This window comes from Pongo pygmaeus, chromosome 11 (genome assembly GCF_028885625.2).
Source record: "Pongo pygmaeus isolate AG05252 chromosome 11, NHGRI_mPonPyg2-v2.0_pri, whole genome shotgun sequence".
Taxonomy (NCBI): domain Eukaryota; kingdom Metazoa; phylum Chordata; class Mammalia; order Primates; family Hominidae; genus Pongo; species Pongo pygmaeus.
In genome coordinates, this window is record NC_072384.2 from 32,234,918 (window position 1) to 32,258,472 (window position 23,555).

The 23,555-nt window shown below is 40.3% G+C and overlaps 1 protein-coding gene across 9 annotated transcripts in view; it reads right to left on the reverse strand.

Moving 5' to 3' along the window:
• Positions 1–23,555, reverse strand: part of NCKAP5 (NCK associated protein 5) — a 996,626-nt gene that overhangs the window by 272,852 nt on the left and 700,219 nt on the right. For all 9 annotated transcript variants that reach the window (XM_063647383.1, XM_063647384.1, XM_063647388.1 and 6 more), the window contains one exon: positions 16,146–16,295. In XM_063647383.1, the coding sequence (XP_063503453.1) occupies positions 16,146–16,295 (150 nt within the window). The remainder of the gene's footprint in view (positions 1–16,145; positions 16,296–23,555) is intronic.

Consider the following 23,555-nt stretch of genomic DNA (forward strand, 5'->3'; position numbering starts at 1 on the left):
AGAATGGAAAATAGATTAGTTCCATGACAATTATCTTGGCTTATTATCCCTTTAGCAGGGCCCCTCTGCTTGTTTTAAACCTTTCTATTTGTGTGTGAAATCTACTGCCTGGGAAATTAAAACAAATGTTACAATTCAACCCAGCGAGCTCTGTCCAATAGGAATTCAAGGTGAAATGTGGCTCACTGTCCCAGCCCTCCAGGAGCCCACTGTAGAGAGGACACTTGTTTTCTTTTAGAGCTTAATTCCCAGATATGGGAAATGAAGAATTCACCAGATTTCACTTCGGGAGATTTCACAATAGAGCATTCCTTTGCTGGTTTCATTGTCACCTGCCCCAGGTAACTCATGAAGTCTTATGAGACTTGCCTCTTAATTCTTCAGGAAGGATTACTATATACCTTCTGCTATGAAATTAGCCCCAGTGCTGAGATACACAAACTTGCTACCCAAACTCAACTCACCCTGACCTGAGATGAATGGGGGATTGCGAATTCTTTCTCTGAACCAACTTCTCAGCATCCTCACAGATGCCTCATGAATGCTCAAGGGAATACAGGGAAGACAGGGGAACTGTGAAAAGTTTTTGTGGGCAGACCTAGATAACGATAAACGGTAATGATGACAGTTATTTTTATCTAGCCAAAATAGATCCCACTTCATTTACTATTTTCTATCGATGTACCCTTTCTCTGCACTCTTCCGGGTGCAGTGGTACAAGTGGGGCTTCAAGGGAAAAGTGGGCCCGTTTATGAATGGCTGGTTAGGGGGAGAAGCTTGGCTATATGTGGATTTGCAGCTCATTGCAACATGATTCATCTCAGTTGGTTATATGCAGAGAACAGCTGGCAGCAGGTACCCAAATAGTTGCAGAGAGAAGTTAAAAGGGACTGTTGCCTGCTGAGTGTGCAGAGGAATTGCTTTAAGGACTCCCTGAAGCACAGCCTGCAGCGAGCGAAGGGGCACGGGCAGGGAGACAGAGAACCAGCAGTGGCTGACAGGCAGTTAGAGAAAACAGAAATTGGCCATTCAGAGCAAAGGTTTGGGGCCCTAATTTGAGTCTAAAAGGTGGAATGGCAAATGGTAACAAGCTCTTGGAGAGCCCCAAAGGAGAGGCTGTATGAAAGAAATAGCATCACCTTCCAAGCCCCTTAATTCAATGCCATAGATGAAATGCACCAGTACAGAAGGAAGTCTTGGCCAACGGGAACAAGGCCTCGCGGAAGCCCCGGCTTCTGAGATGACTACAGAGCCAGTTACAGCGCTCCACCCCTTCCCTTGCCTTTTCCCAACACCTCCACTTTGGCAGGTAGGTAGCAGCCCATGGACACAAGTAAATCAGGTCTAAAGCCTAGAACACCAGAAGATTAATATATGGTGTTTGGCTGATTCACTATGACTAATTTGTTCTGTGGAAGGAAAGAAAAATTCAAGTAAATTCAAAGAGGCCTGTGAATTTTTGGTACAGTAACTCAGAAGCAACAAAGATCCAGAGAAATTAAAAAAAAAAAGAAAGAAAAGAAACATGGTGAGGAAGAAGGACAAGACCCACCCCCCACCCTGCCCCACCCAGGGATAAGAAGAAGCAAAGAAGCTGGTGAACTGGTGAGGCCTGGGGGCCAGTGATGAAGGAAATCATCCAGAAGCCTAGGAACAAAATGTCATTTAGGTCTCACAGTCTGCAATGAACACGTCCTTATTTCTGTATTCTGAGGTTTTGACATCTGGGACCTTGCTGACCCTGGAGGGGCAGTCCCTTCAAGGTTAGCCAATTGCTAGAGACAGTGAACAACTCACTCATGAGCAAGTTTTGCAAATGCAAGCCAACCCAGAGCCCACACCACCTCCAACCAGCAATCTGTCACTCTCACACAAGGGGCCCCTGTGCCCCAGAGCCTGCTGAAATCGTTCAAACTGCCAACTCTAGACCTGTTCTCCCTGCCTTGCTTGCTGTTCCTTCCCACAGAAACTACAGTAAGGATTCCTGCCTGCAGTTTCCCCTCTGCCCCTTCCTCTGTCTCCAGACAGACCCTGAGCTTCACCTTGCAGCCCCCTCAGGGCATGGCATGCCCCTCCTTTTGAAACCTGTGAGAATAACAATTATCTTTTCAGTAGCCCTCATCTCCTAAGCTACTGGCTTTGCCATACCTACTAAAGTAAAAGCTATATTTAAAAACACGGCCCCCAAACCATGTGTCACTCACTAAAAAAAAGTCCATTCTGATACCTCATTGAAAACTGTCATTTTGTAACAGATGAACATGGAATAAATACATTAAGGTTTAGGCTGGGCGCAGTTGCTCATGCCTGTAATCCCAGAACTTTGGGAGGCCGTGGCGGGTGGATCACTTGAGGTCAGGAGTTTGAGACCAGCCTGGCTAACATAGTGAAACTCCATCTCTACCAAAAATACAAAAATTAGCCAGGCATAGTGGTGGGCACCTGTAATCCCATCTACTCGAGAGGCTGAGGCAGGAGAATCGCTGGAAACTGAGAGGTGGAGGTTGCAGTGAGCCGAGATCATGCCACTGCACTCCAGCCTGGGCGACAGAGTGAAACTCCTTTTCAAAAACAATAAAAAAGAAAAAGAAAAATAAATTACTTTAATCTATTCACTACACCTTTACTCCTAGATTGTATCTTACTAAAAATATTTTTGAAAAATGTCTCTGTTTTAAAATTGTGAACTGAACTAGTTTAAGATCCACATAAGATGATCAGATAAATGTCTTTTTATATTTTTCTCCAAGAATATATTATCAGTGAATTTACCGAATTTATATCTGGCTGGCATCAAGAGGTTTCAATATTACATAATTGTTATAATATCATTATTCTTCTTCAATATATGATTATTAAATCTATTGTAATAATTCCATGGCTATGCACATGGCTTAGATTCCATGTGATGATCCATGAAGCTCTTATACCTTTGCAATGAGGCCCCTGGGATCAGTTTTCAGACGCTCAGGATGGGGTAAGGTCATAAATGGGGTGTGCATTCAAGAATTTACATTCATCTCAGGAAATACCCAGACACCACTTTTGGGGAAAAAGGAAAAAGGCTGTTTATTTTCTTATTTGTCGTTCTCTCATAAAACTAGACTGCAGGGAGATTTTTTGGTGATTTGGATTTCTGAGGAAGCCATTTTATCATGTGAACTTAGAAACACCTGTACATCATACGCTGTTTGCTTCTCATTTTAAGCTAGAATTACCTACAGAGTTACCTCCCCCAAGTTACTACACTGTATGGGAGGCAGTCTCCTCTAAATGAATTCCTGATCATCTTAGTATTTTATGAGATTACCAAAACCAATTTGACTTGGCCCCAGGAAACTAAGAAGCAAAAAACAAAACAAAGCAAAACAAAACAGAAACAGAAAAAAAATGATGTCACAGGAAAAGGTATTTTTCCTGTTTCTAAGAGAGGTCTTGTGGATATGATTACAAATGAGACAAAGGTAAGGTAAAAGACTATCCTGGGAAAAACGATGCAAAATTTCCCAACTGCTCATGTTCCTTGCTCTGTTCTTAAAAATATTTCTTCTTTACTTTGCTGGGTTGAGATGCTGTTCTTTCAAAATAAACCACAGACACATGTTACAAGCTGTATTTTCTTTAGAAACACAGTAGAACCTGCTTTCTAGAGGAGCCCCCGTCCACCGTGACAGCTGAGCAGCAGCACTTACTGACTCTGAAAGGGAGGCTGAGCCTGCCCTGGATGTGCTGTAACTAAGGCGTTCCAATTCCAAAGGCAAAAATGCTATTAAGCAGTCAAGGATGTTTAAATCTAGAAAGTTCAATTCATAAATTAAAACAAAGATGTATTTCAGATATTTCTGAAACAGGAGTAATGACCAAAACTAAGACTGTAGAGACTCTTGCACCATGACAGCTGGTGTTTATAATCTCTCCTCCCACATCCACATCTTAAATCTCTGGTCCTTTATAAGACTTGGGTCCCACTGCTTTGGTTATAAAGTACAACTGCATATTTCCCACTCCCTAAGTAGTGAGGCTCTAGGGTTGGAGCTCATTTGAATGTTAACGAATTAGATCACCCTCAAGAGGTTGATATCAGAAATCAGACTACGTGGATATTTTACAGCATTTCATAGTTTCAGGGCGATCGTGTTCCTGACTCAGCATGTCAAGCCAATACCTATATAACAAGGGCATTTTTCTGGACCCCATTCTAGAGCCACAGTTTTTTCCCCTAAGGCTATGTAACATTTTCTCCTGGCAAACTATTAGAGTTAATGCAATGCTGTGGTTCTGTTCTGGGGACTGCCCATCAATCATACTGCTTTTTGAATCACAACTTGTATAATTTTTATTCATGACACTTCAGTAAGTTACTTAGAAGCACCACATCTAAAACAACCCAGGGACTCACTAAACAAAAAAACAAACAAACAAGATTTGGGGTTTTGTTTTCTAATTCTACTCATGATATACTAGGCTTTAACTTACTTTGTAGAGTAAGGATTAAAATGCTTAATTGGCTATAACTAAGCAAACCGAGTCCTTTTGATGAATCAAGCCAGCCAGCTTTCAGTTTCTGACATCAAAATTTATGCTCTGTGAAAAAAAACAAGGCCATGGCTACATAACATTAAACCAACACACAATTAACAACACTTTGTTCAAATTATCTCTGGGCACATTTAATGTTGCCCCTATAGTTCATTTTTCTTCTTTGATAGCTCTTAGAATATTTATGGAGATTAGTCCTTGATGCATTGGCCTTCTCTGAGATCTGGGGTTTTCTTAGAAGCTCCCACACAAATCTGAGCCATGCAAAGTAACATATTTATGCAGATTAATTCTTGACATATTGGCTTTTTCTATCATCTGAGGTATTTCTAATAAGCTTCTACCTAAATCTGGCCCTGGCAATGCAGGGCAGTCACAGACCCCCCCCACACCTTGGCTTACCTCACACTGAGAATGTTTTTTTCTTTCCCTCAGCAGTTGGTCATAACTGATAAAAGGTTATGTCTTGATTGAACAAGCTTCCAGGGGTTGGAAGGCCAAAAGGGCTGCTGTAAAACAGCAATGGAGATGCTAATAAAACCCAAGGTAAGAGAAATCTTCGGCTGCCTATTACTGAGAAACCTAAATTGAAGACAAGTTCAGCTTCCTCACATCAATAGTGAGAGACAGGCCAAAAGAAAATGAGCACTGATCAAAGGCTTTTGATGATGGTAGAACTTCAATTTATGGAATGCACAAATTTTTCTACACTCCAAAGGCGTTTCTTCTGAAGTCACTGGGGGCATTCACTTTAAAGTCATAAATATTCTCTCCATAGCTCAGGATGGTTTGCAGCGCCACTTGGCGTGTTTGTTTGGGCATGTGATTTGATGCTCTATAGGTGGACTGAAACACCACAAGGAGCTTCACTGTGGAAAGTCAAGGGGCTATTAGTTAAGAACACCTCTAAACTGATCAGAGGCTTGCCGAAGCAACTGCATGAGTTTTAAACATAAACGTTGTTAGCTCTTCATATTGATGTGTTGGATAGATAGGTAGTTCCATGTACTACCTATCTATCCAAAGAGTGTGAACAAGCTAAGTAACCAACAGTGAGGATTAAACAAATGGCACTTGCACTTATAAACAGGCCGAGCCATTTGGCCTCATCTCTGGCCATAGGTGCCCCGGCCCTTGACAGGCCCATGTTCTGAGGGCTCCTTGAGGCTGTTTCAGGCTTTTCTGCTTTTGTCTAGGCAATTCCCTCTGCTCTTCATTTTACCATCTTTGCCTGGAGAACTGGCATAAAGCCTCAAAGACTCACAGTTCAAATGCCACTTCTTTATCTCTTTGCTTGCTTCAAAACTATTTCAGTTAGATACTTCTGTCTTGGTGCTCCACTGGGCCTTGTACATACCTTACATTTTTCTAAAATTTTAAGGTGCTTTATTTTTGTTACCTTAATTAATTAGTATATTTTTAATTATTATATTTTTGTCTTCTTTCCAACAATGTGAGTATCTCAAGGGCAGAAAAGATGCTCTGTACCTCTTTGTAATTCCAGCATCCAGCAGGAGGCCAGGCCTAGAAATGCCAAAGGAGGGAGAGGAAGGTGTGCTAGAGAGAAGACAGACAGGCAGACAGAGAGAGAGAGAGAAGTGAAAAAGAAAGATAATATGCCACAGAAGGGAAAAAAATGACAATATCTAAGCAGTAACATTCTTTCTGGGTGGTATTAAAGTAATTCTGACATTTAAATAACTAAAACATGAGAATTTTGCCAAATCTTTGATGGAATTGATGGAACTGCTGGTTGAAATGCTCCACCCTCCAGAGGCCAAGAGGTGGGCCTACAACTGACGTCAAGCCAATGACATCCCTCTCTCTGGACTGTAGGAACTTTGATGGGATGACTAGGAAAGAGACATGGCCTTTTCATGGTGCTGCTGATTTTGTGCCATCACATGGAAAAGGCCTGCCTGAGAGAGGAACTAGCTCAAATGAAAGCAGAGCTGAGAGACGGAGAAAGCTTTCTGACATTGTCTGAACCCTTGCATTCATCCATGTCTTGTTACAGCTGATTGTCCAGTTATATAACCATCCTTCCTTTTAGTTAAGTCAGTTTGAGTAGTGTCTCTATGACTTGCAACTGAAAGAGTAATCACAAATAGAGTACCTTGAAAGAATACTAAGATTTCCCACATTATAAAGTTTTCCCAAGATTTTAGATCTTTGAAATTGTTTCAGCAGCCCACGGACCCTCTCAATATTGTATCCTCTACTGAGTGACAATGGTGGCCCCTTGGAGGGTGTGGGTTGGGTGCACTTTGCCTAACTGTGCTGCCTCCATCAGCTTCATTTCTGGGATTCTTGATTTTGGTTCTTAAATAAGAAATCTAACTGTCTATGGGCATGACTGCTTTAAAAGATAATGGTATGCTTTAAATATTCTATCACAATATATATGTATAAAGACTTAGGCACCAGGACGCTCATAAGAACATTATAATAGTGAAAGACTGTGAACAAGGTAAGCAGCCAACAGTGAGGATTAAATAAATGGCACTCAGTATCCATTGAATAAATTTCTACATAGCCACTGCACCATATTTTTGAAAAGTATTGAATAATGTGGAGAAACAGTTTTGATATCCTGCATGCAACAGCAGGCTACTTAACTGTATACGGTGATATTTCATATATCCTAATTTGGTTAGGTACAATAACAACAAAAAGACTAGAAATATATACGCTGAAATGCCAATTGCAGCCATTTCTGATTAGTGTAATTACAATTATTTTCTTATGATTTTTCCAATTTTCTGTAACGTGACTATTTACTACTTTTATAATCAGAAAATTGGTAGTACAAAGTTACATAATGACACAGAATGGAATTTTTTTAAAAAACTTCAAGCCCCTTTACCAAAGAGTAGTTTTTGTCTCAAATCCTAGCTTAGTGATGTTGCTAGGTGACCCACAGTTGGATGTAAAACAATCAAGAGAAAGATAAATGCCAGATACTTTAAGACAGGGATGTCTGGTGTTACCTGTCAGCAAACTGTCATAGAATCTAAAGATTAGAAGGAAACAATTATGAGTTTCTATTCAGAATACCACTGGCACGCTGCCTTAATTTCTTTTACATTGTCTTAAGATAGGAGAGGATAAAAGTAAGAAGAACAAGGTAAAAACTTAAAGCCAAGTAGAAAGGGAAAGAAAATAGCCTGTTCCTCTCACTGGCAAGGAGACAAAGCCAAACTTGGGCATATCCGTGGCCATGTCAGGGGAGCCCTCAAAGGTGGCGGGGAGCCCTCAAAGGTGGCGTGAAGCCACTGAAGAGCACTTTGGATGACTACCTTTCCCCAGGCTTCAAAGCCTGTGGCACTGGGCACATGTGGGAAGGGCCTCTGGATCTAAGTCTGAAGACCCAGGGAAAGTTCTACTTAAGGGGAGGCGGGGGCACAGAAAGGTTAGATTACAAGGTGGTTAAGATCAGCTTCATCCATGTCTCTGAAAGGACATGAACTCATTCTTTTTTATGGCTGCGTAGTATTCCATGGTGTATATGTGCCACATTTTCTTTATCTGGTTTATCATTGATGGGCATTTGGGTTGGTTCCAAGTCTTTGCTATTGTAAATAGTGCTGTAGTAAACATACATGTGCATGTGTCTTTATAGTAGCATGATGTACAATCCTTTGGGTATATACCCAGTAATGAGATTGCTGGGTCAAATGGTATTTCTGCTTCTAGATCCTTGAGGAATCGCCACACTGTCTTCCACAATGATTGAACTAATTTACACTCCCACCAACAGTGTAAAGGCATTCCTATTTCTCCACATCCTTGCCAGCATCTGTTGTTTCCTGACTTTTTAATGATCGCCATTCTAACTAGTGTGAGATGACATCTCATTGTGGTTTTGATTTGCATTTCTCTAACGATCAGTGATGATGAGCTTTTTTTCAAATGTTTGTTGGCCGCATAAATAAGATAAATGAAAGCAGAGAGTAGAATGGTGGTTACAGAGGCTATGGGGGTGTGAGAATGCAGAGAGGGTGGTCAAAGGGTACAAAATCTGTTGATAATGGAGTATTACACATCTCAAAATTGCTAACAGTCCATTTCAAATGTTCTCACCACAAAAAATGTTAAGTATGAGGTGATGGATATGTTAACTAGCTTGATGTAATTATTACATGTTGTATCATCAATCATAACATCACTTTGCATGCCATAAATGTATCTAATTATAAATTACCAATTTATAATTTTTAAAATGACCAGTGAAAGCTTGTTGGGTTTAGTACAGAACTGGACCTAAGTTGTTTTGATAGCTTTAAATATCACTCTAAAAGTGGTTTCTGTGGTTCTCATTCCTGGCTGTGCATCTGAATAATTCACAGAGTTTTAGAAAAACACAGATGGTCAGTTTCCATTGTAGACTTAAAAGAGCTGGGATTTCCTGGGGTACATTCTAGACATCTGAGTTTTTAAAAAGCTCTACTTCTTTTCTGGTTTCATCCCCCTAGCCTGCTTGCAGATCTCATTCTTGCATTCATGCTTCTCTCTCCTGCATCATCGATTTCACCCTCTCCACTAGACCATGGCCATTGGCACACTAACATTCCATACCATCAGCTGCCTTTTGAAGAGTTTCTCTTGTACCCTATCTGTCTTCAGTTTTGACTCTCTCCATGTCTGACCCACTTCAGGCCTGTCTATACATGTCTCCACATGTTTTCCTCCCTGCCCACTCCCATCAGAAACTGTTGTTACCAGGTCATAGCTGACCATGCCTTGCCAGAGCTGAGGATGGATTTTGTGTTCCACCTTGCTTGTGCTCTTAGCAGCACTCGACAAGGATACCCTTGGAGCACTTTCTTCTTCAGGCTCCTACAACACTTCACCTTCCATTTTCCTCCTACCACACCAGATACTCTCCCCAGTTTCAGGTGCTGGCTCCTCTTCCTCTGCCAGACCTCGAAGAATGGGGAACCTCAGAACTCTGTCCTCTGCCCTCTTCTTGTCCATTTACAGTTACTTCTGATGGAACTTTAATTAGTCCCACAAGGCCCAGTGTCATCTGTATGCTGATGACTCTCAAATCCATATCTCTAGCCCTGACCTGAACTTTGTACTTCCACCTGCCTATAGAACATCATCACTTGAATGCTTAATAGGCATCTCAGCTTAACAGGGGCAAAACCCAACAGACAATTGCATGCTAATTTTGCTAAGTCACCTCTCCCCCAAGGCTTGCCTCTCTCAGGAATTTGGTACAACCTCACACTCAGTTGCTAAAACCAAAAAACTAGAAGTTATCCTTCTCACTTTTTTCCTTGTATTCCACATCCAATGGATCCATAATTCCTAATAGACCTTACTTCTGAAATATATTATCTGGCTATTTCTTACTAGCATAGTATAGTGGAGCCATATATTGGGAGTTCAAATTCTGACTCTCTCTGACTACATGACCTTGGGCAAAATTTCCAACCTTCTGGGGCTCAGTTTCCTCATCTGTAAAATGGGGATAATAGTGCTAACTACTGTTGGGGCTCAGAAAGAATATCCCCAAATGAAAACCTCAGAAACCGAAGTTTTTCTCTGATCTTCTTGTCCTCCTGTCTCCCAGCTTCATTCTCCCCTAGTCTAGTCATAGAAACCAGAATCCCTCTTCTCTAAGGCAGGTCAAAGAAACCAGAAAGCTAGACATAAAATCTAAAAAATATTACTCTAATTTTCCTTCGTTTTTCTATGCAAAATCTGACCATAAGGAAATTATCTGACCTGCCTTGTTTGCTATAGGTCATAAGACCCCTGTTCTAGAAGAGGTTTTGCCCCACACCCAGAAGGAAGGAATGCCGCAAGCAGAGGCGAGGAAGAATCTCGACAGGCAGGCCTCACAGGGCTTCCCCACTCAGTCTATTACCATTAGATCATACTCTTTTTTTGTACAGTCATCTTTCTACACGGCTCTCTATACTCTGTTGAACCTAAGCATAAAAATGGACAATGTCTCCTGTGTCTTTGAGTCCCCATTCTGAAGGCTCCTATGTATACACATTGAAAATCAATGTGTATGCCTTTTCTCCTATCAATCAGTTGACCTTATGTCAATGATTTTCTGTGAACCTCTAGGGAGCCAAGGACTCCCGCTGGTCCCCATACTACCATACCCTACAGGGTTACGAAGATGAAAATAGCATATATAAACATAAATGGTAATCAGAACAGTGTTTGGGATATAGTAAGCCCTATAGGAAGGCTTTCCAACATGGTTATTATTATTCCCATTACCTCCCTCTAGTCCAATAACATTAATATGGTATGATTATCCTTCCCTATTACTCCTAGGCACCTACCCTAGTCTACTAATATTGTTTGTCTGAATCTAAAAACAACAAAAAAAATACCTTCTACCTGGTCTCCCTGCCCCTCCTATGTCCCACTATTAGCCCACAAAGCAGAAGGATTTGTCTTTATAAATGAGAAGTTACATCATTGCTTCTTCCCAGTTTAAAATTCTCTAAATGGCTTCCTTCTACATTTATATCATTTTCGGAGTCTTTATTGTGACCGTGGCCTATATGGCTTAACCAGGTCTGGCCCTTGTCTCCCTCTCTGAACTCATCTTCTTCTGTTTTTTAAATCTTGTACCTTGGGTCCCAGGACACACTTCTTATTTCTGTTCCTTGGACTTGCCAAGCTTTCCAGCATCTTCAGGTGGACTTTCACCTTTGCAGCTGCCTCCTCTTGGAATGTTCTTCCTCCGATCTTCACACTGCTGTCTGCTTTTTATTTTTTATGTTACACACAAATGGCTGATGTCAGAGCGTCTTCTCAAGCAAATACCTCTCCTACCCCTAGCTCACATTCTCTCTGCTACTACCTCAACTAACTTTTCTTATTTACGGGCATATAGTTGCCTATTTGTTTGCTTATTTATTATTTGATTTAAGTATATGCTTCCTGTGTCTGTCCACTGGGGTGGGGACCAAAAAAACTGATCTAATCCCTGTGCAAAGAACACGTTTGGCCCATAGAAGATATTTAATATGTATCTATCGACTACAAGTTCTACATGTAATTGTGATGCACAGCCAGGTTTGTCTATTTTGAACTACCTAATTTTAAATAGGAATTAATGATTAACAAAATGCTTATGCACAGCACTTTAATTGTCATCCTTTCATGGAAAGGTATAATTGAGTAGAAAAAGCTGTTATTCACCTTAACACATTTAATTGCCATATTTTTCTGCACAAAATAAATCATTCCTATAAGCGGCCAAGTTCTTTCAACCTTGAGGCTATCTAGCTAAGTCATCAGCACATGCTTTTAGGCTTAGGACTCTCAGGTGGTGGCGGGCCTGTTCTCCCCCTGGCTAGAAGCTGAGTATCAGAGATGCCATGGGAGTTGGGAGTGATCCAAGGGAATGTCGTGCTTCACTTTTAGTCAGGTGTGCAGTTGGTCCCTGAGTGGAGAGAAGGGCCATGTGGGAGTGTCAGGAGCAGGGCCTGCAGACAAACAAATCATGTCTTTCAAGGAACATGCCACGAGCAAATCTGGGGCCTGAGTGGGGCAAATGCCCAGGAGTAGGGAACAGGGAAGACTCCAGATGAAGCCAGTGGATCCTGGAGGGCAGGTCTGGGAAGATCCCTTGAATCAGTGGCTTCTGGTGGGGTGGGAGAAAGGAGTGATCCTTTCATAGAAGGGACCAGAGACATGGCAGTGCTGTTGAGAATGGTGAGCTTTGTTCTAAGTCAAGCAAGCAGTCTCTGAAACAGCAGCCTTGAAAACCCAAACTTTTAAAAAAAACATAGAAAACGCTACACTCAGGCACTGAGAAGTTAAGCAAAATGTGCAAGTGGCATCCAGATTGTCCGTGTGTGCCCTATGACACCAATATACACTAAATGATTTCTCCTCCAGGCACCAGGACCCTAAACACAAATTACAATTTAAGCCCAGGGGAAGCAGTGGCTGGGTAGTGAGGGTAAACGGTCTACTCTTCACCATGAAGAGCTGGCAACAGCTGAAACCAACGTACTCAGTAGAGAAAATAAGGCTGAAAAGAGAAAGAGAGTGTGTGTAATTATAATTTTTATAATTTTGACTGTTGGCACTGGAGGCGTTTTTAGGAAGGTAAAGGTCTTAATTAGCACAATATTTTGCTAAGCAAGGGGATGGTATGGAAAGAGCTCATGATGTGGCATGCAGAGACCTAGACAGCTCTGCAAATTAAAAGACAGAACTTGGCTGTGGGAGAAGGTGGCTGAGGGAGAGGAGAGTAAGTGGGACAGAACTGGCCACGTTCTAAGGTGGGATCTGGGAACTGAGAAGAAAGGCTACTGAGAAATGCCCTGCAACCAAAGGACTGGGAGGAAACAGAACTATCAAAAGACAGAGTTGAAGGCCCTTAGCCTCTGGAATATTCTGCCATGACTCCATATCCTTCCTAGGGTTGGATTTTGGAAAAATCAAGTAAAGGGGCTCTGTTTCATAGGAGGTTGGTGCGTGGAGAAGAAAGAGGAATTGATTGATGAATGTGAGTAGGAACTTGCCCCAGAAATGGTCACAAGAGGGGATAATACAGGGGTGGTGGCTGGGGGGGTGATTTGCTTAGACAATATTAACTTAATTTTCAAAGTCAGGGGCTCCTCAAATTGTTTTTGAATATTATTGTCACAGTAATCAAGAACGTAATACAGAAGCCATCTCTGCATTTCATTTTCCACACCTTCTTAGAACCTGTTGGGGGAGCAGGAATTAAAGAAGACTGCTTTCCACCACCCTGAAAATCATTCCTTTCTGTGATCCACAACACCAGGGGCCAAGAGATTAGGGCATACACATATGGTCATTTCAAAAATACGCTGATGGGGTGCTGGTGGTATATTGGTGAGCCTAGCTGCCTTCCAAAAACATGCTAATGGAAAATATTCTTTGTTTTTTTAAAAATCTTGTTGTATATCAAATTTTTCCAAAGTAATTTTTGACACATTATAATTAATTCCCCTGCAATCTTCCAAGGGAGCATTTCATTAAAGCATAAAAATCCACACGAGGTCTGTGACCAGCTCTGACTGCAGTCTGTCAAAATCAGTTCTCTATTTTCCTACAACAATGTTTAACCCATGCAAAGATCCTAGAAACTGAGAATATGGAGCAAATATTTTAAAATAAAAAAATTAAGTAGCATATAAAATTCATATGAAAATTGAATTACATGTATGACAAAATGACATCTATATATTATATAAGAAGATATATTTATATATATTTACAAACTTATATGTTTGTATTTCTTATTTTACATACTTTGTTGTAAAATGAAATAATCTTCTTATTACCTGTTCAAGTAGAAGATAGTAAGATGTGAAGGTAAGGAGAAAGCTCATTTAATATTGAACAAAGAATTTTAGGAAACAAGCAGTGCCACTATGACTATAGGAAATTTAAAAAATAAAATAGTTTTATGAAATAAAATAGTGGGGCTTAATGGCACTTACAGATATCATCTATTGCATTCAACTAATGCTGGAATCAAGAGTTGTTGCCTGAAGTGTAAAAAACTCTGTGGAAGGAAAAAAAGATACTGCTTCTCTTTCACTCACACTACAGTTTAAGAAACATTTGCTGCCAAATACATTTTTTAAAGACCTCTTAGCTTAATGAAGTAAAATGTCCTTTTCATTGTTGTCTCTAACAATGACATGAACTAAGATTAATTTTCTCTGTAGTCATAAACAAAAACTAACAATTTAAGTACACGGTTCTCTGGGAGTAAGAAATGATAATATCAGCTCTTTCCTATTGTGAATCTAGTTAATTCAACCTCAAGATAAAGTTATGAGTTTCTTAAAACTCAAATAGGAACCTCAGTTTCCCTTGAGAAAGCTTTCCTATCTTTTATAGTGACTATCTCCAAAAAATGACAAAAGAAGGAGAACCCTTGGGGAGACAAGGGTGATTCCTAGCTCTTTGCCCAGAGGGAGTTGCTAGCGATTCCTTTAGTTGATATTTGTTCTGCTCTGTGTTTGAAGCTACTTGCTTACCTGTCTGCCTTTGGTCACACCTGTGTGGAGTAGCCAAACTCTTTCATTCACAGTCCTTATATTATTAACCATTGTGCCCAGGTAAGTAGGAACAAAATTAAGGAAAAGGAGCAGGTTTGATGTGGATGAATAAAAGAGACTATGCACCAGGCATCATTTTAAAATTAATTACACACGTAATCCTCGTTACTTCCCTGTAAGGCTAGTTACTATTACTATCCCCATGCTTTCAGCTGAGGGAACAGAGGCACGGGGAGCCTAAGTAACTTTGATGGTTTCAAATCTAGAAAGTAGTTGAACAGGGATTCAAATCAAACCCCAAGAATTGACCTTCAAAGTGCATAATCTCACCATTCTGCTTTATTATCACCAAGGAAATTAGGGTAAAATGGATATGCTCATTACAGACAATGTGGTAAATCTGAGGTAGAATTGCAGAAACCAAGCATAGAAAACAAGGCCCCTCCAGGTCTTTTTTTTTTTTTGAGTCTGTCGCCCAGGCTGGAGTGCAGTGGTGCAATCTTGGCTCACTGCAAGCTCCGCCTCCCAGGTTCATGCCATTCTCCTGCCTCAGCTTCCTGAGTAACTGGGACTACAGGCACGTGCCACCACGCCTGGCTAATTTTTTTGTATTTTTAGTAGAGACGGGGTTTCACCATGTTAGCCAGGATGGTCTCCATCTCCTGACCTCAGGATCTGCCTGCCTCGGCCTCCTAAAGTTCTGGGATTACAGGCGTGAGCCACCGCGCCTGGCCTCCAGCTTTTCTTCCTTTACGCTAGTAGAGTTTTCAGGATTCTGTAGACTCTATGGTAGAACTGCATTTTTAGATGTTGGGTGAAGGCCCTTTATAAGCTTATCGAAAGGAGTTAAGTGAACTCATAGAAAAAAAAAATCTTCGCTGAATCTTTAAGCATGGGACATTTCAATCAAGAATTAGTAACTGGAATGGTCTTTGATGACTGCTATAAAAATTCATAAATTAACACTTGAAATAATGTCAAATGCCACTAAGTAACAGACGGGTGTTATCATGTACCGGTCTGGAGGTATCTGGAGGATGTCAGTGCTCCAAAAATCTCCTTAAGTCTCCTTAGCCAGTTTCAGCTCCACTGTTAGATGCTTTACACGTTTAATTCCTGCATATTTCTTTTTAAAGATATGACTATACTGCTTATAAAATCTCTGTGTGTGTGTGTGTCCAATCATCTTTACATACTATTAAATATTTTGCTTAGTCATCCATTCATTCATTCATTTTACCAGTTACTGGGGAAAACAAAGTAAAATATCACACAGCCCCTTCCCTCAAGCAGCTTGCAATTTTAGCAACTAAAATTGCAGCCCTCCAGTTTGAGGGCTGAATTTAAGTTAAAATCAATTACTGCCCTATGTACTCCTTTTAAAACAACATAAGGTCAAGATCCTTTCAGTGCTAACTTTTTGCTCATTGTAGACAAATCTCAGTAGGAAATCGTAGATTATATTAGTCTGGGAGAACTCAAAAGGGAAGATTTATACTCACTCAAAACCAGTGCCAATAAAAGAAGCAGAACACTGTTATTTTTCTTGAAGAGTGTAAAAATTGCTTCATTTCTTACCTCTAGAGCTTTCAATCTCTCTAATAGCAATTTGGTCTTTTCTTTTCCGTCATCTGTACTGCTGCTTTCACTCCTCGAATCCTCATCAACCACCATGTGAAGATCTTCCAAAGCTTCCTTATGTTTTCTCTCTTCCTCTGACAGCTTTTCCTGAAGCAAGAAAGAATTACTGTTTTCAATAATCTCCACTGAAAAATAAGCATGAGTGTGAGGCTGAAAAGGCTGGAATCATTCTCCTGTGTGTGCATTCTTCTGGGGCTGGGAGTTTGCTAAACAAATTCTGAGAAGGGTTTATTTTAAAAAATAAAGTAGATATTTTTACTGAACCCTGGAAGGACAAAGCCATTGGGTCACCATCTCTCAATGCAGATGTCCTTTGCACAGTTGGAGAAGTGACTAAGCCAGCAAAGCCATAGGTGGAGTCATGTGGTTAATCCAATTTTATCTGCACAATGAAACTCAGCTATACTGCAAACTGTGGAAAAATACATCAATTTTGATACCATGATTTGTGAAAGGCATAGCTTCTCAAGATAGGATCATTAAAGTCACTGAACATGCAGCCATTTAATTAAAAGAATATAAAATATCACAAAATACTGAAATAAGAGTGATTTCAGAATTCAAAGATCACAACTATTAGTTCTTTCAGCTCAATAATGACACATCTTTTAAGGATCCTTTAGTCCCTTTCTGTAATACTGTTCAGCATTCGTACCATGGCCTTGAGGCAGACATAAAAAGTTATTTTGTCTTGACTCACTGTTGGAAGCCCCTCACTCAACCTTGTCTCTGGAAGCTTTTCGAAAGTTGAGAAGTATTAAGCCTCATGAATAGCTCTTGTTTTCAAGGGAAAAAGAAGTATCAAGAGATTACCATATTAAAAAGAAAACCATCCATTTTGTGCATGAAGACTCTTGCTCCCCACAACCAGGTGACATCCTTCCATTACACTATTTAATTCTAAACACAACACTGCAGAAATCTTTGCTTTAATGTAGCTGGTTGTCAACCATCTGAACAAAAGTGGATTATCAGTGGTAAGAGACTTCTCTATATTTTAGTACTAAGCTAAGATCTATTTGCAAATACAGAAGCACAAAAGGTATCATTCTTACCCTCAAGGAGCTCATACAATCTACTTAGAAAAGAAGAACATAAGAAGAAAAAAAAAACCACAGCGTTTTCAAACTGTGTTCATCAACGTGCTTTGAAGTTTCCAAAAATATTTAAGTTACTTTTTGAAAACAAATTACGAATTATGTAAAAATATATCTTAATGTATATGTATACATTTATACATACATATGTATCAGTGTATATGTGTGTATATATAAATAACTTTAGACCATAAAGTCAGTGAATTCATCCATGTGAACCTGTCATGTACAGGTTTCAGAATCTAATTTCTCCTGTCATCTCTGTATATATAAATGCATAGTTGATTAGAAAGGTTGTAGTTCTTTATGAAATCAGGCCCAAGCATGCATAACTGTATACCATGTGCAGGTGTGAGTTCAGCTCACATAAATCCCAGGTTTAAGTTTAAGATGTACATCCACAGACCAGGAAACAAGTCCAGGTCATGGTAGCATTTTTATAGCTTTAATTTTTTAGGGTTTGGTCACCTGTTAGACGTACATTTCCATGATAAGGAATATGAAGTTTGTAGATATTGTTCCTAAACAAAGAGGTACTTTTACTTCTCTTTTGTGGTTTGGGATGACTGTAAGTAAACACTAACTTAGGTTGATGAAGCAAGCTGTTTTAAAATTATCTTCATTTTACTTTTCTGTATATAGTTTTTCATTCATCTCTCAACATATGCCACTTGTATTTTATACATATAAGTACGTATATATGCACACATACATATATCCACACATACACATACACATATACACAGTCACACATTCCTTAGGAGATTTCATCATTGTGTAAACATCATAGAGTGTATTTACACAAACCTAGATGGTACAGCCTACTACACACCCAGGCTATATGGTACCTAGGTTAGAGTCCTATATACCATGTTACTGTACTGAATACTGTAGGCAACTGTAACACAATGGCAAGTATTTGTGTATTTAAACATATCTAAACATAAAAAAGGTACAGTAAAAACATGGCATAATCTTATGAGACCACCATCACACATGAGGCCTGTCATTGACCCACATCTTTATAAGGTGCATGACTCTGTGTGTGTGTGTGTGTGTGTGTGTGTGTGTGGAAGTATCCTGTAATAATCAGAGCCCAATAGCTAATTAAAACAAAGAAAAGCCAGTGGGGTGGTAAATGAAAAGCCAAAAGACTTTGGAAAGTGACAGCCAGATTTCAGGTCTACCATTTATTTAGCAGTTTGGCAAATGACCTTAGACAAACTTCCTTTTTTTTTTTTTTTTTTTTTTTTGAAATGGAGACTCGCTCTGTTACCCAGGCTTGAGTACAGTGGTGCGATCTCAGCTCACTGCAACCTCCACCTCCCAGGTTCAAGCGATTCTCCTGCCTCAGCCTCCAGAGTAGCTGGGATTACAGGCACCTGCCACCATGGCCAGCTAATTTTTGTATTTTTAGTAGAGGCAGGGTTTCACCAGGTTAGCCAGGCTGGTCTCGAACTCCTGACCTCAGGTGATCCACCCTCCTCGGCCTCCCGAAGTGCTGGGATTACAGGCCTGAGCCACGGCGCCTAGCCTTGGATAAACTTTTTAATTTCAATAAGTATTGATGTCTTTGTCTCCTAAACTCCTAAATGAGGCTAATGTCAACATATATATACTCACATACCATATACTGAATTCATGTTATTCACAATGGTTATGTTCTCTAAAATTTTCATGAACAGAACACCGACTTAGGAAATGTGAAATTATTGTTCCTAGGGGACATACAGAGTTAGGTTCCTGTAAGCCTCTGGTCACATTTTCATTAACCAGCCATTATATAATCTTGTTTTATGTGTATTTCTATTTAAAGACACCTTACATTTAACATATACTGTTGATTCATTGACATTGACCTAACAGCCAACAGCACTGTAACTCATCCTGAAAGGATGAGTTACAGCTTATCTAACACACAGGTATTTTATCTGTAGGGCATATCACAGCCTGCGTGTGGTTAGGAACACCAGACAGCGCTTAAGCACTACACTCGGGACCATTTCAAACAGTGAAATCACCAACAAAAAGCACAAAATACAAAAAGCGTATCACTAAATAGACCACAAACAGGACACTAGTTTATTGCATGAAAGCTAAAACAACAAGGCACAGTGCTGCCTTGCTCCATCTCAGCTAGTAACGTGAACCTTGGGTGACTAATTTTTCACCATTCCATGTATGTTCACGAATGACCACAAAAGTGACACGAGTATTGATTTTTGGGTTGCAAATACATTTTTGTGAGTAAACAATTTGCAAATGCAGAATCTGCAAATAATGAGGAGCCAGTGCCCTATCATACACACACACACACACATAAACACACACATACACACACTCTTAAAGTACCTAGATACAGTGCCCAAGTATTATGATGTAGAAATAATTAAAGACAATATGGATTATATATCAGTATTTAGATTACATAAAATGTCAGGGTCACTTTACATAATTTGAAGAAAAGGCAATCAATGAAAGCTGTGAGACATGATTCTGTGGAAACTGAATGTGACTCATACTCTAACACAGTGATACAACTTAAATAGTTAGAGAGGCACAGGGTGGGTGTTTGGTGAAAGAGAAAATTTTAAAAGGCTCCTAGTCAAGAGTAAGTTTTGTCCTTACGGGTTTATAAGGAAATCAGTTTGATTATAATAGAGAAAAGCTTTTTGAGAGAATAGTTGAATAATAGGATTGGGGAGAAAAGGAGGGGGAGAGGATGCCTGGAAATGAGACAAAAATTCAGACACAATTCATTCATTTGTTCATCCAACAAATGTTTTGTTAAACACCGATTACTGGCCATTTGCTGATCTAGGTGCTGGAGTATGGAAAACAAGACAAAGTTCCTATATTCCGTGAAATTATATTCTAATGTTGGGAAACATGACAAACTCCAAATCAAATCTGTAAGTATATAAGGTATTAGTAGCTGGTGGTAAATGCTATGAAGAAAATAATATCATGTGATGGAGAGTGGCATGGTTAGCGGCAATGTTAGATGTGCTAACAACAGAGTGAGGCTGAGTGAGGAGCTGGCCATTATAGCGAAGGCCAAATGATGCGGAAGAAGTAGCTGTGTAGTGGTTCGGGGAAGAGCATTCCCAGCAGAAGGACTAGCAAAGCAAATACTCATGGCAGGGCCAGTCCTGCCGTGCTGGCCAGCTGAGGGAGGGTCTGTGGTGGAGCATAGTGACTACAAGAGGAAGGCTAGCAGGAAATGAGATCAGAAAGAGAGCTGGACCATAGAGGGTCTTGCGAGGCATAGGAAGAAGTTTGGATTTTATTCTAAGTGCACTAAAGAGGAACTGAAGTCTAGACGTAGGGGAGTGGTAGGTTCTGATTTACATTTTAGAAACATCTTCCTGACTGCTGCAATGGAGAATGGGCTGTGGAAGGAAGGAGCTAGGAGACTAGTTGGAAAGTCTTTATACAGAAGGAAATAAAAATCAGGAATATTTTGAAGAGTTTGAATCAGGCCTTACCAAAAGCAGTTCTTATGGTGGTTCAGAAACTACCACGGATGATGCATCAGACGCCCTGAATTCAGTGCTCAGATTTTACAACTTTGGAACTTTCTGGGCAAATCATTCCAACTTTTTAGGCCTCAGTTTCCCCCAGAGATAAAGTGAGGAGTTGGACTCAATGTCTCTTCCAGTGTAAAAGTTCTAAGAATTCAATTACTCAAGATACAATTTTCAGAAAGAAAACGTTGTCAAGGCACTCAGTGGTAGCAGAAATGACAAGAGAACAGAAAAAAGCACCTCTACATTTTGTAATAAGAACGTTGTTAGTGGGAACTTGAGAGCTGTTTGACTAAAGTGTGACAACGGTACCCAAATTGTCAGTGGTTAAGCAAAAAGTAAAAAGGGAGAAAATAGAGGCAATTTTCTCAGATGCTCATTTGAAAGTTTGGCAGGGAAGGAAATCTAAAGAACTGTAGCTGAAGGGCATTGTGGAGGCAAGTGGGAACCTTTTTCAAGATAGAAAAAAATGAGGTTGTTTGAAGAACTAAAGAGAAGAGGGAGCACCAGAGAGAGTAGCAAAGGTGGGAATGTACGAAGAGATTTCTAAAGCCAAGAAGGTGGGGGATGAAGGGCACTGGTAGAGGAGCCAAGGTTTGGAAAATGCAGTTCCCTGTAAAATATCACTTACTTACTTACTTATTTATTTTGAGATGGAGTCTCCCTCTGTTGCCCAGGCTGGGTTGCAGTGGTGTGATCTCGGCTCACTGCAACCTCCACCTCCCGGGTTCAGGCGATTCTCCTGCCTCAGCCTCCTGAGTAGCTGGGATTACAGGTAGGTGCCACCACACCAGGCTGATTTTTGTGTTTTTAGTAGAGATGGGGTTTCATTATGTTAGCCAGGCTGGTCTGTAACTCCCGACCTCAGGTGATCCACCCACCTCAGCCTCCCAAAGTGTTGGATTACAGGCATGAGCCATACTGTGCCCATTCCCCTGTAAAATATCACTCACAGTTTAATTTCTCAGTTAGCATTTCTAAATCATTAGTGTCTAGCCTGAATTCTTAGAGAACAAGGAATTGAGCACAAGCAGCTCATTTGGGAGATGCAGGAAACACCAGCAGGGAGGTAGGGAAGTGACTCAAGGAAGGGAAGAATGATCTGACCCCAGGGTGAGAGAGCTGAGGTGTTGGTGCTCCAATCCTGGAGGAGTCATTAGTTGAGGCCACCTCTTGAGGTGTTCATTTCCTGGCTCTTCCAGCCTGCTGGAGGCAGTGAGGCTCTGTGTAGTTCTCACGTAAAAGTGCTCTCTGACACAGATCCTGGCAGCTGGAAGTCATGGGGCCACTTTGAATGGTTCTGGGGTGTAGGTACTGCGGATGTGCTCATGACAAAGAGAGTTCAAAGCTGCTCTGATGTAACGCCACCCTGGACCAAAAGCCACATCCGCATGCTGCTCACAGACTAGTCACTGACCTAAAGGAATACTTGCCTGTGCTCTACATGACAAAATGCCCTGATGCAAATCCAGAAGGTGGGATTCTCTCTTGTTTCTTAATCATTTCAGATTAATCTTTTGTTTCTTAATCATTTACCAATGAGAGTATTAGAATATAATGTAACATTGAGAAAGAGAGAAAATGGAAGGGACATATTTAGAATAAGTGAATGAGCAAAAGAAACAAATAGGTGGAGAGACAGAGGTAGAGGAAAGACCTGAGACAGCAGAGAGAAATGTGGCTATACCCTATTCACAGATCACCATGATCCATTTTAGATAGAATAGCAGTTGGATTTATCCTACACTCATAAAAACATAACAGTATTTTTTAAAAAATCAAGTATATGGGTTCTATCCAAAAATAAATAACTTATTTTAATCAGAAAAAATATCACAAATTTTAGGTCCTTTGCCAGCTAAGAATCTGAGATATACACAGCAAAAAGAATATGAGACAGAGAGGTCAAAAATGTGTAGTGCTAAATACTGTGTATTTGTCTTATGAATCTCCAAAAGGGAAATAAGAAAAGTAAGCCAGGCCCACTCATGAGGATGTCAAAGTTGAAGAGAATAAGTTGATTCTAGAGGTGACCTGTTTTCATTTTTATGGAGTTTAATCAAGAGTGAATTCTATAAAAGTGAAGCTACCATACAAACAACTTTCACTCCCCACATATTTCATATATGATTGAGATCATAAGCTTGTTTGCCTTAACAAATACCAGCTAGAACTCAGAAAGCTAAAGATTTAGGAGCTCAGTTTGCATCGAAGGGTTTAAATTAAATTTCACCTTGTCGCTACATAAAGCAATCCTTAGAGCTGTAAGTTTCTCTAAGTGGTATCTAGGGTAATGATTCACCTTTGACAGAGCACTCATCTTTTGTTCTCAAGCAGTCAACATCATCAGGCCTATGTAAAATAACATCAATCAACACAAAGTTCTGGAATGCATCAAGTGAACTCAGATGACAGCCCAGGAAGCTTGGTTAGTCCTAAGAGAGGACAGCATAGCTCTTCATGGATGGCCAGCTGCTGCTCAGTCTATACCCTTCCCCAAAATGTGTAAATGTGACTTCTCCATCTTCTAGTCACTGGCTTTTCCCATTCCAGGGCACAGGAGGACTCAATCAATATTCCATACAATGAATTTTGTAATTCATTAATCAAGCTATTCAATTAATATTTGCTGAGCAGTTCCTATATGCTAGGCGCTGAGAAACATGCCAGGCATACAAAAGTGAAAAATACACTTGTGGCCCTTGTTCTCATGGAGCTTACAG